General features: G+C 44.7%; 1 protein-coding gene and 1 long non-coding RNA gene across 2 annotated transcripts in view; both read left to right on the forward strand.

Moving 5' to 3' along the window:
* Positions 1-760: 760 nt before the first annotated feature.
* Positions 761-2,593, forward strand: NRARP (NOTCH regulated ankyrin repeat protein). The gene has a single exon (XM_077284592.1). It carries the CDS (start codon positions 1,582-1,584, stop codon positions 1,924-1,926), a length of 345 nt encoding a protein of 114 aa, XP_077140707.1. The 5' UTR covers positions 761-1,581; the 3' UTR covers positions 1,927-2,593.
* Positions 2,594-3,300: 707 nt separating this feature from the next.
* The window catches only part of LOC143805354 (uncharacterized), a 95,431-nt gene continuing 85,382 nt past the window's right edge, over positions 3,301-13,349 (forward strand). Inside the window, exon 1 of the long non-coding RNA XR_013221225.1 lies at positions 3,301-4,975. This is a non-coding gene — a long non-coding RNA (uncharacterized LOC143805354). The remainder of the gene's footprint in view (positions 4,976-13,349) is intronic.

Here is a 13,349-nt window from a genome sequence, read left to right on the forward strand (position 1 = left end):
CACATTGCGGATTTGCAGCATTGTTCCATGTGTTGTACAGTACCATGCAAACCTATGGAAAACTAAATCCGCAGTGCGCATGGTGTGGAAAATACCGCGCCGAAACACTGTGGTTTATTTTCCGCAGCATGTCAATTCTTTGTGCGGATTCCGCTGTGGTATATACCTGCTCCTCAATAGGAATCCGCAGGTGAAATCCGCACAAAAACCACGGTAAATCCGCAGGTGTAAAACCGCAGGTGAAATCTGCAGGAAATCCACAGTGCGTTTTACCTGCGGATTTTCCAGAATCTGCGTGGAAAAATCCGCAACATGTGCACATAGCCTCACATTCACAGGCCTCCGCATCTCTTACCCAGGATATTATTCCGGTCACTGGCAATAACATGTTGTAAATGGCAAACAAAATAAAATGTTGTATTTCTCTGAACTGCTACAAATTGGAAACTAAGATTGTTTCTGGCTAATTCCATTTTATATCGATGCTGAAGAACCACAAGTCCCTGCCGACCCATTCCCCAGTCCCGGAAGCCTGTGCAGAGAGGCACGGGTTAGGTGAGCCTGTCCTGGGTGACAGCCCAGTGTCTGGGGGGAGGCAGCAGCAGGGGAGCCCCCTCTCCTCAGTGCGTGAGAACTTTTGTCACTCTCCCTAAACTCAAACTTTTAGACCCCGCCCAGATTCTCAACGTTCCACTCTTATGGGTTGGTTCAGGGGGGTTGGCCCCACGTGGGCTCTCAACCAATAGGAGGTCAGGACGGCGGAGTATTGTGATGCAAATCAGTTTCTACCTAAAAGGGGCCGCACTGGCCGGAGCTCAGCCGAGTCAGACGTTCATTTTCCTGCAGCAGCAGCAGCGCTCTGTGGACCCAGCTCTCCATGCTCTGCCAGGAGGAAACCGTGCAAAGTCCCGGAGAAGTCACTGCAGGAGCCTGTGCAAGCGCTCCGTCACCAGTCCGTACCGTGCAAGCACTGGGATACTAATTGGATTGGATCAGGGGCAAGTAAAGCCTTATCCTTGGTAACTGCAGTGCAAGACTTGGACCTCTGGCAGAACAAAAAAGGGGTGGACAAGCCTTTACTGGTGGAGTGGTATTCATTGCATCCTTGTCCTGAAACTGGGATTCCTACAAGTGCTCCCTTCCAGGCCTCCTGCGTCCAGCTGTGCACACTGTGGAAGGAGGTACGCCGTGCAGAGAGACAGAGGGGGGTCTTGGAGCTACTGCAACCCTTCCAGAGACTGGCCACCAGCTTGTGGGTCTTGGCAACTGGATTAGCACTTCATGGGCTATCCTCTTCTGCAAAAAGCCACCAACTGAGCTTTTCTTATGTGCCATCTTTAGAGTAGGCAACTGGAGCCACCATTCTCTGAAGAGTCCTTTCCACCTGGAGCCCCACCATTCTCTGAAGAGTCCTTGCCACCTGGAGTCCCACCATTCTCTGAAGAGTCCTTTCCACCTGGAGTCCCACCATTCTCTGAAGAGTCCTTTCCACCTGGAGCCCCACCATTCTCTGAAGAGTCCTTTCCACCTGGAGCCCCACCATTCTCTGAAGAGTCCTTTCCACCTGGAGCCCTACCAGCCATGAGCCAGACAGAAGTGTCCACCTGCTCCATTCCCCACACCCAGCGGGTTTTCCAAGAAGCCGTAAGGAAAGGAAACACTAAAGAACTCCAGTCCCTTCTCCAGAACATGACCAACTGTGAGTTCAACGTCAATTCATTCGGTCCAGAAGGTCAGACCGCCTTGCACCAGTCTGTAATCGATGGAAACCTGGAGTTGGTGAAACTTTTGGTTAAGTTTGGCGCAGACATCAGACTAGCGAACCGCGATGGCTGGAGCGCCCTGCACATAGCGGCCTATGGCGGCCACCAAGACATTGTCCTCTATCTCATCACCAAGGCCAAGTACTCTTCCAGTAGCCGGTGACTGCCCATGGGACACTTATAGACCTTTCTATCACTTCCTATTTTTGGGGGGTTTTAATCGATTCTTTTTGTGTTCTTTTTATGTCTTACTTTTTGTGTTCCAGTAAAGAGGCTGCTCTGTGTATGACTTTTTTTTGTATTTTTTAGGGCGTAGCTAAAGATTTGCAAGCGGGGAGGATCGCCCTCTCAAATTTTTGATCATTGGATCCCCTATTCCTTTTGGTTACTAAGTCATCTAGACTTTTGGTTTCTCACGTTGGTCTTTCTATGATGTTTTTGCCACGTCAATGAGGAATTTGTTTTTAGGTACAAACGAAAGATTGTGTTTTTCTATGAATATAACCAGTCCTGCCTCTTCATTTGTACATGTATGTTTTTTTTCTAATTGACATGAAAAGCTGCTGTTGGTCTCCAGGTTTTAGGAAGTTTGGGGCCCACAAAGACATATTCATTACTATCATTTTGTCCTTTTTTTTTTCTTATCCTTTGGTCATCTACCTCGACTCTTAGCACAGTATTCAAAAACAGCACCAGATACCGTATGCTGCACTTGTAGGTTATCAGTTCTGTGTTCTTTCATTCCCATGTAATACATCTAGATTTCCTTCCCCATTTTCCTAATATATTTGGCATAACATTTCAGCGGCCATTCCCCCCCCCCCCCCCCCCCCCCCTAGACAACCCCCTTCAGGAACCCTTAAGTGTTCAGGCAGACCCCTTTTTTATAAGGATAAATTCCAGTGTTGGTAGTTCCAACAGATTGTTTCCCTTTCTTCCCATTTTTGAATTTCAAAATTATTCACCCCTTTTTTTTTCCAATAGATGTAAAGGAAACCTTCCCTCCTAGAATTTTGGACAGAGAAGACTTGAATAATGAAATGTCAATTTTACAATCTGGTAGATTATACATGGGCCGCATGTGCAGATCTATATGTGAGAGTGTGTAAAATTGCCATATTCTGTTTTGCACAGGCGATAGCGCAAGGGCTCCCTCTGCTGTATGGAAAGTGAGTGGCAGGATTGTGAATTTGACCTGTTGACTACTGACTTTAGATGTTTAGAACCACATTGAGGATTTTTTTTTTTTTTGCAAAGTTAACACTTTGATTCTTTTTCTATTTTTGAAGTGCGAGTGCTAGAAATCAGACTGATGCTGCTTTAAAAAATAAATAGTGTTGCAGATGGATCTGATTATAGGTTGGAAATGAGACGTGTCGCATGTTGCGTGTCGGGTGCGTTATGGTTTATCTGCACTAAAGGTTATCGTGGGATGCCCATTCACCCTAAAGCCATTTTGCATTGTTGTGATTGATTGCGAGGCGTATATATATATATATATATATATATATATATATATATATATATATATATATATATATATATATATATATATATATATATATATATATATAGCGATCCATTGCCTAAAAATACAAAACAAATTATTTTGTTTACTTTTAAAAGTGGATTTTAAGTGCTTGCTAAGCCATTGTGAGGTCCTATTGTTTAAATATATGACCTCAAAAGTATCTGTCCAAGGTTTGCATCTAGCAGCCATAATGTAGTGGTGTTTTGCAGAGGATGACTTTTTTCAGGGGGGGGGGGGATGGTGTAGTGTGATATCATGCTGTTTGGTCACTGTCTTGCAGAGACAAGTTTGACTTAAGGCTCCATCCGTGCACTTAACATCCACCTACCCTAATGGCCTCCTGAAGTAGACCCATGGACAGAGACCTGGCAGCCTCAAGAACCACGTAATCCTTGCTCTGGGTCAAGGTTGTGTTCTGTATAGAGTAGTATTGAAAAAAAGGAAAAAGTCGAGGTGTAAGCTTTTTTTTATATAAGAAAAAAAAAGTCCTGTTGTGCTGAATTTTCAGCATTTTCTTTACTTCTAATTTAATCGGTCTACGTCGTTAGGCTGGTTTATTACTTGGCACCGATACTGCTTCTGTGCGATAGATTCAAGTGGGGGTAAGGCTGGGGTGGGCTAGGGAAAGGGGGGCAGCTTGAGAAAAAAAACATTAAAAACACATTTAAAGGGTCTGTGGGAGAAAGGGATAGTTTGTATTAAAAAAAAAAATTGAAAAAAATATAGAGCTTGTTGCACATATTCAAGTGGATCTGCCACCAGTAATGTCATAATATTTATGATGTAATTACTCCTGAGTTCATCCCAAGGAACTTTTTTATTTAGTTTTTTTTTATTTGCTTTAAATGCAAAAGTCTCTGTTCATAAAGGGACGTGCATTTTATTATTATATCTGACTGTGAAACTTGCTTGGATATGAGTTGCAATTTTTTTTTTTTTTTTGTGGCTTGGATTAAGATATTCATGGCTGCCATATGTTCCCAAATTCAGCTCCAGTCCCAACCACACCTCCCCCAAACCCACTCTCATTCTGTTTGTTGCATTGACCCTGCATGCCACCACTGGACTCCCTTTGAGTAAGGAGCAGGTGCACAGGCTGACTTCTCAATGGTCTGTCCTATTTCACTTTGTCTCTTCTTTTTGCATTGTGCTCACCCTTCCCACCCTTCTCCCTCCACCACTCCACCTCATTTTTTTTTTTTATTGTAATTTTTTTTTTTTTTTTTTAATTCTTGGGATGAACAGGATGGCGTGTGGCTGTAATGTGCTCCAGAAAGGAGTTGTTCTGTGATCAGTTGTGTTCTAGATATGGAAACATTTTTTTAATTATGTTAATTAAAGTTATAGGCTTATATTGAAGCTGTGTTTTGAGATCGCCATGTTGTAACTGGATGTAAAACAAAAGAAAAAAAAGAAACACAAAAAGTCTGTAAAATACAGCATATTTGCAGTGTATTATATAATCTGTAGCCCCTGAAAGATTTGTTTTATAAAAAATAATTGGAAGAAAAAATTGTCTTGTCCTTTTTATTTATGTTTGTGATGTTCTACAGGATTGGAGCAGACCTATTGTGGGCTAAATGACTAGTTCTCTGGTGGATTTGTGATAAAATAATGGCATTGCTGACAAGTAAGGCACTGCATGCCTCTCACCTCCATGTGTCATGAGGTCTAGTTCCTGGTGAGTACATAGGCTGCGTGTAAACCTACGGTAATAACAATCGCAAGAAGTATAATTCTACGCCCTGACTGTTTCTATTGGATTATGGCTTAATTTTAGTAAGACTCTTATTTTTTAAAAGGGACTTTGACAGATTTATATCTGAGGTCAGCATGTGAAAGAGGGGGAAACACTAGGTTTGGGATATATAATTTTCCATCACTTGATTCCGCATTTTCATGCAAGAAGCTGACAAATTGCTGCCTGGACTTGTATGGAACGCTTATGCTTCCTGTTTCTTCAAAGTGATAGAGGAGAAACTGCCAATCACTGTGTGGGTGGAGCTAATAGGATTCACAGGCTTTTTATATCAATCCAGCAATTTATTAGCAGAAAATGCTGAATCAAACCATACATAACTTTATATCCCCCATCTTCAGCATCTCCTCCTCTATCCCTGGCTGCCTTCAGATGGAGAACTGATGGAATGCCTTTAAAGCACTACATTCTTGTTTGTGGCTTGTTTCTGCTTGCTGTCAGTGACTGAGAATGTGGTAGGGGACGTTTGTTCTTCTGATTCTCCAGACTGGATACTATTGAAATAAACTCTCTACTTGGAGAAGAATGAGGACTCTGGATTTTTAGCCTCCACGGCCTGTTTTATATATGCTTAGTCCATTCCTGGCTGACTTTGTCTATTATTCAATTGAACCCTGTAGAATCTGTGTCTGCTCCTTGATTGTCACCCAGCTTTGCCAGGAACAGAGAGTATTGTTTTCATGGAGTATATACACGTCAGAAAAATTTAAATGTGTATTTGCTCTTCAATCATGGCAAAAACTCAAGTTTCCAGTGCGGACTGGCAGTAACCTGTGATGGGTGCTGACACGTTATAGTCCCGTTTAAAGGGTCATATCGGTGTGTGGCTACCAGGTGCAGTTTTCGAAATGAATGTGACCGGAAACCTTTTAACTAAAACATCATTTGGAAACTGTGCCAGGGGAAAAAGCAACAGTATGGTTGACAACACAGAGGACACATTTTATAGAAATTTATTTGGTTGAGAAAATGTTATTTTTCCACTCTATACCTTATGTGCAGACAAAGATTTTGTGCTTTTTTTTTTATTTTATTTTTTAAAGCAGATCTGCTGTAAAAAGAAGTCTGAAAAATTAGAAAAAGAACAGCAACAACTGAAAGAAGCTTCCTATTTATTGTAAAACCACTTTTCTGTTCATATGTTCAGTGCATTGAGCATTTATTTTCCGCTCTAGTGTTTTTTGGTTTTTAAGAAAGTTTAAAAAAAAACCACCTTTTCAAAAACGCTTTAAAACAGTTTTCAAGAAACAAATTTGTCCAAAAAGAAAAAAATTCCTGAAGAGATTTCTACTAGAAAACTCTTTTTCTTTTTGACCGATTCAATAAGACTGTGTGCACATGGCCTTAGGGTAGCTCTACACATGGCCTTAGGGTAGCTCCACACATAACAGTAACGGTAAGCATTTTGTAGCAAATTTCACTGGAAACTTGTGTGAAATGCACAGTGAAAAATTGAATACAGATTAACGCATTGCAAGTAAATTTCTGTTTGCCTTTGCATGAGATGAAACATGTTTATTTGGCTGGTACTGTAATCCATGGTGGATTTTCCATGCGTAAAAATGCACTGAAAATCCACATTTCAGATATGTATGGACATGTCCGTACTGTAGTGCTTTTACTGTGACCTTTGTCTCTTATAATAACTTTCTCATGGATCTGAATGATGATGATTGCTATGAGATAGCAGGTTGGAATTGACCGCCACTACTGGTATACCAGCTACAAAGTCTCTATGACCGGTCTGGTGTGACGCGGCCGTTGTTACTTTGGAAACAGCTCTGTTTTATTCAGTAGTACATCTGATGAAGACTGTAACGCAACCGGGCCTCAGGAATTCACAATTTCAGAACTTATTTGGCTAGAAAACCAGAGAGAGATTCTTTGTCATCTCCAGGCTGGAAAAAAGATCCCATCTTGCGAAGATTTGCAGTGGGAATGGAAGCCTGGCACCCAGAGCCGTCTGCTCAGGCCAGTTCCCAGTCCACAACGTAAACTCTTGGCGCGCTTTCCAGCCCAGATTCCCTCACCCTGCACCAGATTGTAACGTGACATCTCCAGCATGTGAATGGCAGATGAGACGAGCGCCACAGACTTAAGTCCTGTTTAGTCACTAGGCCTGCTGAGTCCTCACTGCCTGGACTTGTGACCAAGGTATGGCATTAATGACGGTTTAATGCGAAAGAAATATAGCCGCCCCTCCTTCCTGGCTTGTTGGGGGGTAGAAGTTTTGCTCGCTGTCACTGGGATGCTGAGAATTGAGCGTTGCGTTCCTGCCAAGATCTCTAGGAGGAATTTCGGCTTAAAAGCATTTCCTTGTATTGTCCTGGCTGCAGAAGGACCTCAGACTGCAGAGCAGATGGATATTCTCTTGCTCAGTCTCCCTCCCTTATGTGCAAGCGGGAGGAAAGTAGAGAAGAGGGGGTTGTTGGAAATTAAGCAGGCTGTCAAAGGCAAGTCTGTGCCCCCCTCTTTCTTTACATGCTGTTAGTCGGGGTCATGAGAATACAACCAGGCTATATAGACATGTGAGGCTGACAAGGTACTTTGAAGGAAAAGTATTATTTTGAGGTGGCACAGAATAACATTTTTGGAAAACTTTTCTTCACTTTTACTACAGATATTTGGCTGCTTGAAAAATTGCTTTGTGCAGTTAGGAGTGTGCGTTTGGTGGGAATCCCCCTATAAATGATAGAGATCGTATGACTTGTAAGGGGTCTGTGAAGGATGCCCCAGCTCAGGTTGACCCAGTCTTTCTTCTTGCTGCATCGGGCTCCACAGTACCACCTCTAGATCTGATCCTACTTGTCGCCTGCAAATGTCAATATAATATGTTAGATGCCATATAAATCAGGGGACACACAGTTGCGTGCAAGCTTCAAAGTGTGCATGCAATTTATTATTATTATTATTATTTATTGTTATAGCGCCATTTATTCCATGGCGCTTTACAAGTGAGGAGGGGTATACATAATAAAAACAAGTACAATAATCTTGAACAATACAAGTCATAACTGGTACAGGAGGAGTGAGGACCCTGCCCGCGAGGGCTCACAATCTACAAGGGATGGGTGAGAATACAGTAGGTGAAGATAGAGCTGATCGTGCAGCGGTTGGTTGATCGGTGGTTACTGCAGGTTGTAGGCTTGTCGGAAGAGGTGGGTCTTCAGATTCTTTTTGAAGGTTTCGATGGTGGGCGAGAGTCTGATGTGTTGTGGTAGAGGGTTCCAGAGTAGGGGTGATACGCGAGAGAAATCTTGTATACGATTGTGGGAAGAGGAGATAAGAGGGGAGTAGAGAAGGAGATCTTGTGAGGATCGGAGGTTGCGTGTAGGAAAGTACCGGGAGATGAGGTCACAGATGTAAGGAGGAGACAGGTTGTGGATGGCTTTGTACGTCATGGTTAGGGTTTTGTACTGGAGTCTCTGGGCAATGGGGAGCCAGTGAAGGGATTGACAGAGGGGAGAGGCCGGAGAATAGCGGGGGGACAGGTGGATTAGTCGGGCAGCAGAGTTTAGAATAGATTGGAGGGGTGCGAGAGTGTTTGAGGGGAGGCCACAGAGCAGGAGGTTGCAGTAGTCAAGACGAGAGATGATGAGGGCATGGACTAGGGTTTTTGCAGATTCTTGGTTGAGGAATGAACGGATTCGTGCAATATTTTTGAGTTGAAGTCGGCAGGAAGTGGAAAAGGCTTGGATATGTGGTTTGAAGGAGAGATCAGCGTCAAGGATAACCCCGAGGCAGCGAGCTTGTGGGACTGGGGAGAGTGGGCAGCCATTTACTGTAATGGATAGGTTCGTTGGGGGGGTCACGTGAGATGGGGGAAAGATGATGAATTCTGTTTTGTCCATGTTAAGTTTCAGAAATTTAGCGGAGAAGAAGGATGAAATAGTGGACAGACATTGAGGGATTCTGGTTAGTAGGGAGGTGATATCTGGTCCAGAGATGTAGATCTGTGTGTCATCAGCATAGAGGTGATACTGAAAGCCATGAGATTCTATGAGCTGTCCCAGGCCAAAGGTGTAAATGGAGAAGAGCAGGGGCCCAAGGACTGAACCTTGTGGGACTTTGCAATGCAAAGAAACAAAAAAAAACATGGAATGCTTCCTTTTAGGTTGTCCCGGCCTTTATATTGGTAGCTTGTTCCAGTAGGCACCATAACTGCATTATGTGTCATGAGTTATAAAACACCAACATTACACGCTTACACATGGCATCACTATCGCCCCCCCTACTGTAAATCCTGATGTCCACTAGATACTTTCCCTTAGAAAAAAAAAGTTGCCTCTCCGGGGAGAAGTTATCCATTAAATTCGCAGACGGCCATGATTAAGGTGACAGGGCCATAGATCAGATACGGGGGTACATTTCAATGGTATACAGTGGGTGTGAGGAAGGGTGACAGTGGTGGGTCACAGGAAGAATACAAAGGGGCACCCAAATGGGGCAGGACCGGGTGCCATGACAGAGCCGTTCTCACACCTGCCAACTCTGCCCCCCTTGCCCTGAATCCTTAACACAAGTTCAAGAAACTAAAGGAAGCCTAATATGCAATCCCCCTCCTTTTCCTCTACTCCTCCCTTCCCGCAACACCCTGATCCAAGACTATTCTTCCCTGCCTCTCTGAGCCTTTATTTCAGGTCGCCTCAGCCTATTCATGGTCTGTACAGCCGAGTCCTTTTCTTGTTGCGAGGGCCTCATGCAGCAGCTGCTATGGTAATGAGTGCCCCACAGAAAAGCCCCCCTCGCTTTTCCAAATGCACAATAAATCCAGCGGGCCTGGGCAGTCACAAAGGAGGCATCTCACCCCAACACTGCCTGCCTTTCACATTCAAATGCATTAACCAGTGGGTAGAATAGGTTTGGACTGTATAAAATAGATGCATAAGGAGACTGAACCCAACCCCCTCCTCCGTCCCCCACTTTCCAGACACAGCCCAGAATTCAGCATTCCCCCCTCCTTGCACACACACATACTCACAGATTGTTGTGTCTGCTATGGAATTTGTGAATGCAAAATGTGAGCGCAGGTCCACGGGCCCAATATATGGAGCCACAGTGCAGATATATATATATATATATATATATATATATATATATATATATATATATATATATATATATATATATATATATACACACACAGCACAGCTGAGATTATCATTTAACATCTCCCTAATTTCCTGCACCCTTGTGTGCTATATTATAATGCCTGGGAGCAGAAGATTCAGATATAGATTAGAACCACCCATTAAAACAATTGAACTTGGTCTTGGGACCTTTTTCTTCCAGGACCCAATTGCAGCTTCTGTTGTTAAAACATTGTCTAAAGGTACCTTCACACGAAGCGACGCTGCAGCGATAGCGACAACGATGTCGATCGCTGCAGCGTCGCTGTTTGGTCGCTGGAGAGCTGTCACACAGACCGCTCTCCAGCGATCAACTATGCCGAGGTCCCCTGGTAACCAGGGTAAACATCGGGTAACTAAGCGCAGGGCCGCGCTTAGTAACCCGATGTTTACCCTGGTTACCAGCGTAAAATCTAAAAAAAACAAACAGCACATACTTACATTCACGTCCCCCTGCGTCCACTTCCTGACTGACTGAGCGCCGTACAGTGAGAGCAGAGCGGTGACGTCACCGCTGTGCTGCTTTCACTTTCACTTTGCGGCGCTGAGTCAGAGGAGGAAGCAGACTGCAGGGGACGCAATGTGAGTATGTGCTGTTTGTTTTTTTTACATTTTACGCTAGTAACCAGGGTAAACAATGGGTAACTAAGCGCGGCCCTGCGCTTAGTAACCCGATGTTTACCCTGGTTACCAGTGTAAAATATCGCTGGTATAGTTGCTTTTGCTTTCAAACACAACGATACACAGCGATCGGACGACCAAATAAAGTTCTGGACTTTATTCAGCGACCAGCGACATCACAGCAGGATCCTGATCGCTGCTGCGTGTCAAACGAAACGATATCGCTAGCGAGGACGCTGCAACGTCACGGATTGCTAGCGATATCGTTATAATGTCGTTTCGTGTGAAGGTACCTTAAGACAGAGAGGTAATAATATACCCCAAAACAGACACACACACACACACACACACACACACACACACACACACACACACACACACAAAAAAAAATACGTATTTGATACACTTAACATTTTGCAAGTTTTCAAAGACCTACAAAGAATGGAGAGATCTGTAATTTGTATCGTAGGTGCACTTCAACTGTGAGAGACAGAATCTAAAAATAAAAAATCAGAAAATCACATTGTATTATTTTTACATACTTATTTCTTGAAATGAAATTATTTGATACAATAGAGAAATATAACATAGTATTTGGTGTACAGAAACCTTTGTTTGCAATTACAGAGGTCAGACGTTTCCTGTAGTTCTTGACCAAGTTTGCACACACTGCAACATGGATTTTGGCCCACTCCTCCATACAGATCTCCACATCTTTCAGGTTTCGGGACTATCGCTGAGCAATATTGAGTTTCGTTTCCATCCATAGATTTTCGATTGGGTTCAGGTCTGAAGACCGACTAGGGCACTCCAGGACCTTGAAATGCTTCTTACGGAGCCACTCCTTAGCTGCCCTGGCTGTGTATTTCAGGTCATTGTCATGCTGGAAGACCCAGCCACTTCCCATCTTCAATGCTATGTGAGGCAGTCACTGGTGTTACATGTAGGGGTCACTGTATGTTCCCCCAAGGATGTTCACGGAGGGGTATTGAGACCATAGGAGTGCATTGCAGTCACAGGTGTAGCTGTGATTGCAATGCATAATAAAAGTGAGTATTGGTGCTGGACAAGCCATTTGTCAAGGGTAGATTTAAGAAAACCTGCTGGGCTTTTTGTGTTTTGAAACAGACTACAGGATGGTAGTGGTGCAGTCCTTTTCATTCCTGGCTGGGTTTTCCATGTGGCTGAAGGCCACAGGATGCTTGTAAAAAAACCCTGAAGCAGAGGGTTAGGTGTGTCAGGTTCAGAGTCAGTGTCAGTCTGGTGTTTGCTAGAGTGCAGAGCAGTCGGCTCTGCAGAGCTCCACCTGTGTGAGGCAACACAGGCAAGCGGAGCCATACAGCCAAGGGAGCTGAAGGGCCTGGCACCCACAGGGGTTCAGTCGGCCACGGCAACTGGTCCCGGAGGTGGATTGGTGTGTTTATTAGCTGCAAACTGGAGGATATGGTTCCTGGCTGCGATCCGTGGATATCGTGTGCTGTGTAATGCTGTGAGTTGGACATTAATGCTGTGAAGTAAATTCATTCAACTGACTTGTGTTTGGAACTTTGATAGGTCACTGCCTCATCACTACATGCGGTGCTACCGCTTCACTACATATGGCATACCCCAAAGCGTGCCGCATGTCTGTGAGGAAGCCTGCTGGAGAAATGGAGGAGCTTTTGAAACAGGCAGTCTTCATTCAGCAGAGCTGCAGTAGCGGCAGCAGGAGCTGCAGTTGCTGAAGTAGCAGCAAGTGGTGCTGCAGTTGCAGTGGCAGCTATCGGAGCATCAGCAGGGTAAAGAGGAGAGGGTGTACCAGTGGTCCTTTGCAGAGAGTTGTCCCGCCTGGTCTCAGGCATATGACTTATTGCAGTTGGTGGAGAATTGCTCCAGCCTGAGACTTTGACCCCTGCACAGATGGTAGAGCGGTTCGACCGGCTGGTGAGGGCTCTGCTGGACACCCTGCAGCGCTGGGTGTGGCAAAGGGACCTGGGCACTCTGGACCAGCTGATAAGCTGGATTGAGCGGTATACAGCCACTCATGGCTGTGTACAGGAGCGCGGGAAAAGTCCACAAACCACTGTTGGGGATAACCAGGACTGAGCCTGTGATGAGGGGGTAACTCAAGGTGAGGGTGACAAAAGTCCTGTTTCCCCTAAAGTGGCTCCAAGGTATAGCGTGCCGCTGTGATAAGTGTTGGCAGTGCCGGGGACCCGGACATGTGGCTGTCAACTGCCCTCTGAAATGTGAGCCCATGGACTGCAGGGGTGCTCGGTGGTTGTCTATGTATGTCCAGCCAGTCCGTACCGCCACTACGGGCACAGCAGACAGCGATACCCAGCTGTGCCTGGTACTCGGAGGAGCGCAGTGACTTTGGTCCATGGGTCTCTTGTTGCCGGGGACAACCCCAAAGGACAGAAAGTGGAGGTGATGGGTATCCATGGGAAAATCCAGGAGTACCCGACCGCGGAGGTTAATTTTTCCACACCATTTTGGGACTTTAAACATGTGGTGGGAGTGGTGAAGACCCTTCCATATGGGACTGTGTTGGGAAAAGACTTGCC

Source organism: Ranitomeya variabilis, chromosome 2, assembly GCF_051348905.1.
Source record: "Ranitomeya variabilis isolate aRanVar5 chromosome 2, aRanVar5.hap1, whole genome shotgun sequence".
Taxonomy (NCBI): domain Eukaryota; kingdom Metazoa; phylum Chordata; class Amphibia; order Anura; family Dendrobatidae; genus Ranitomeya; species Ranitomeya variabilis.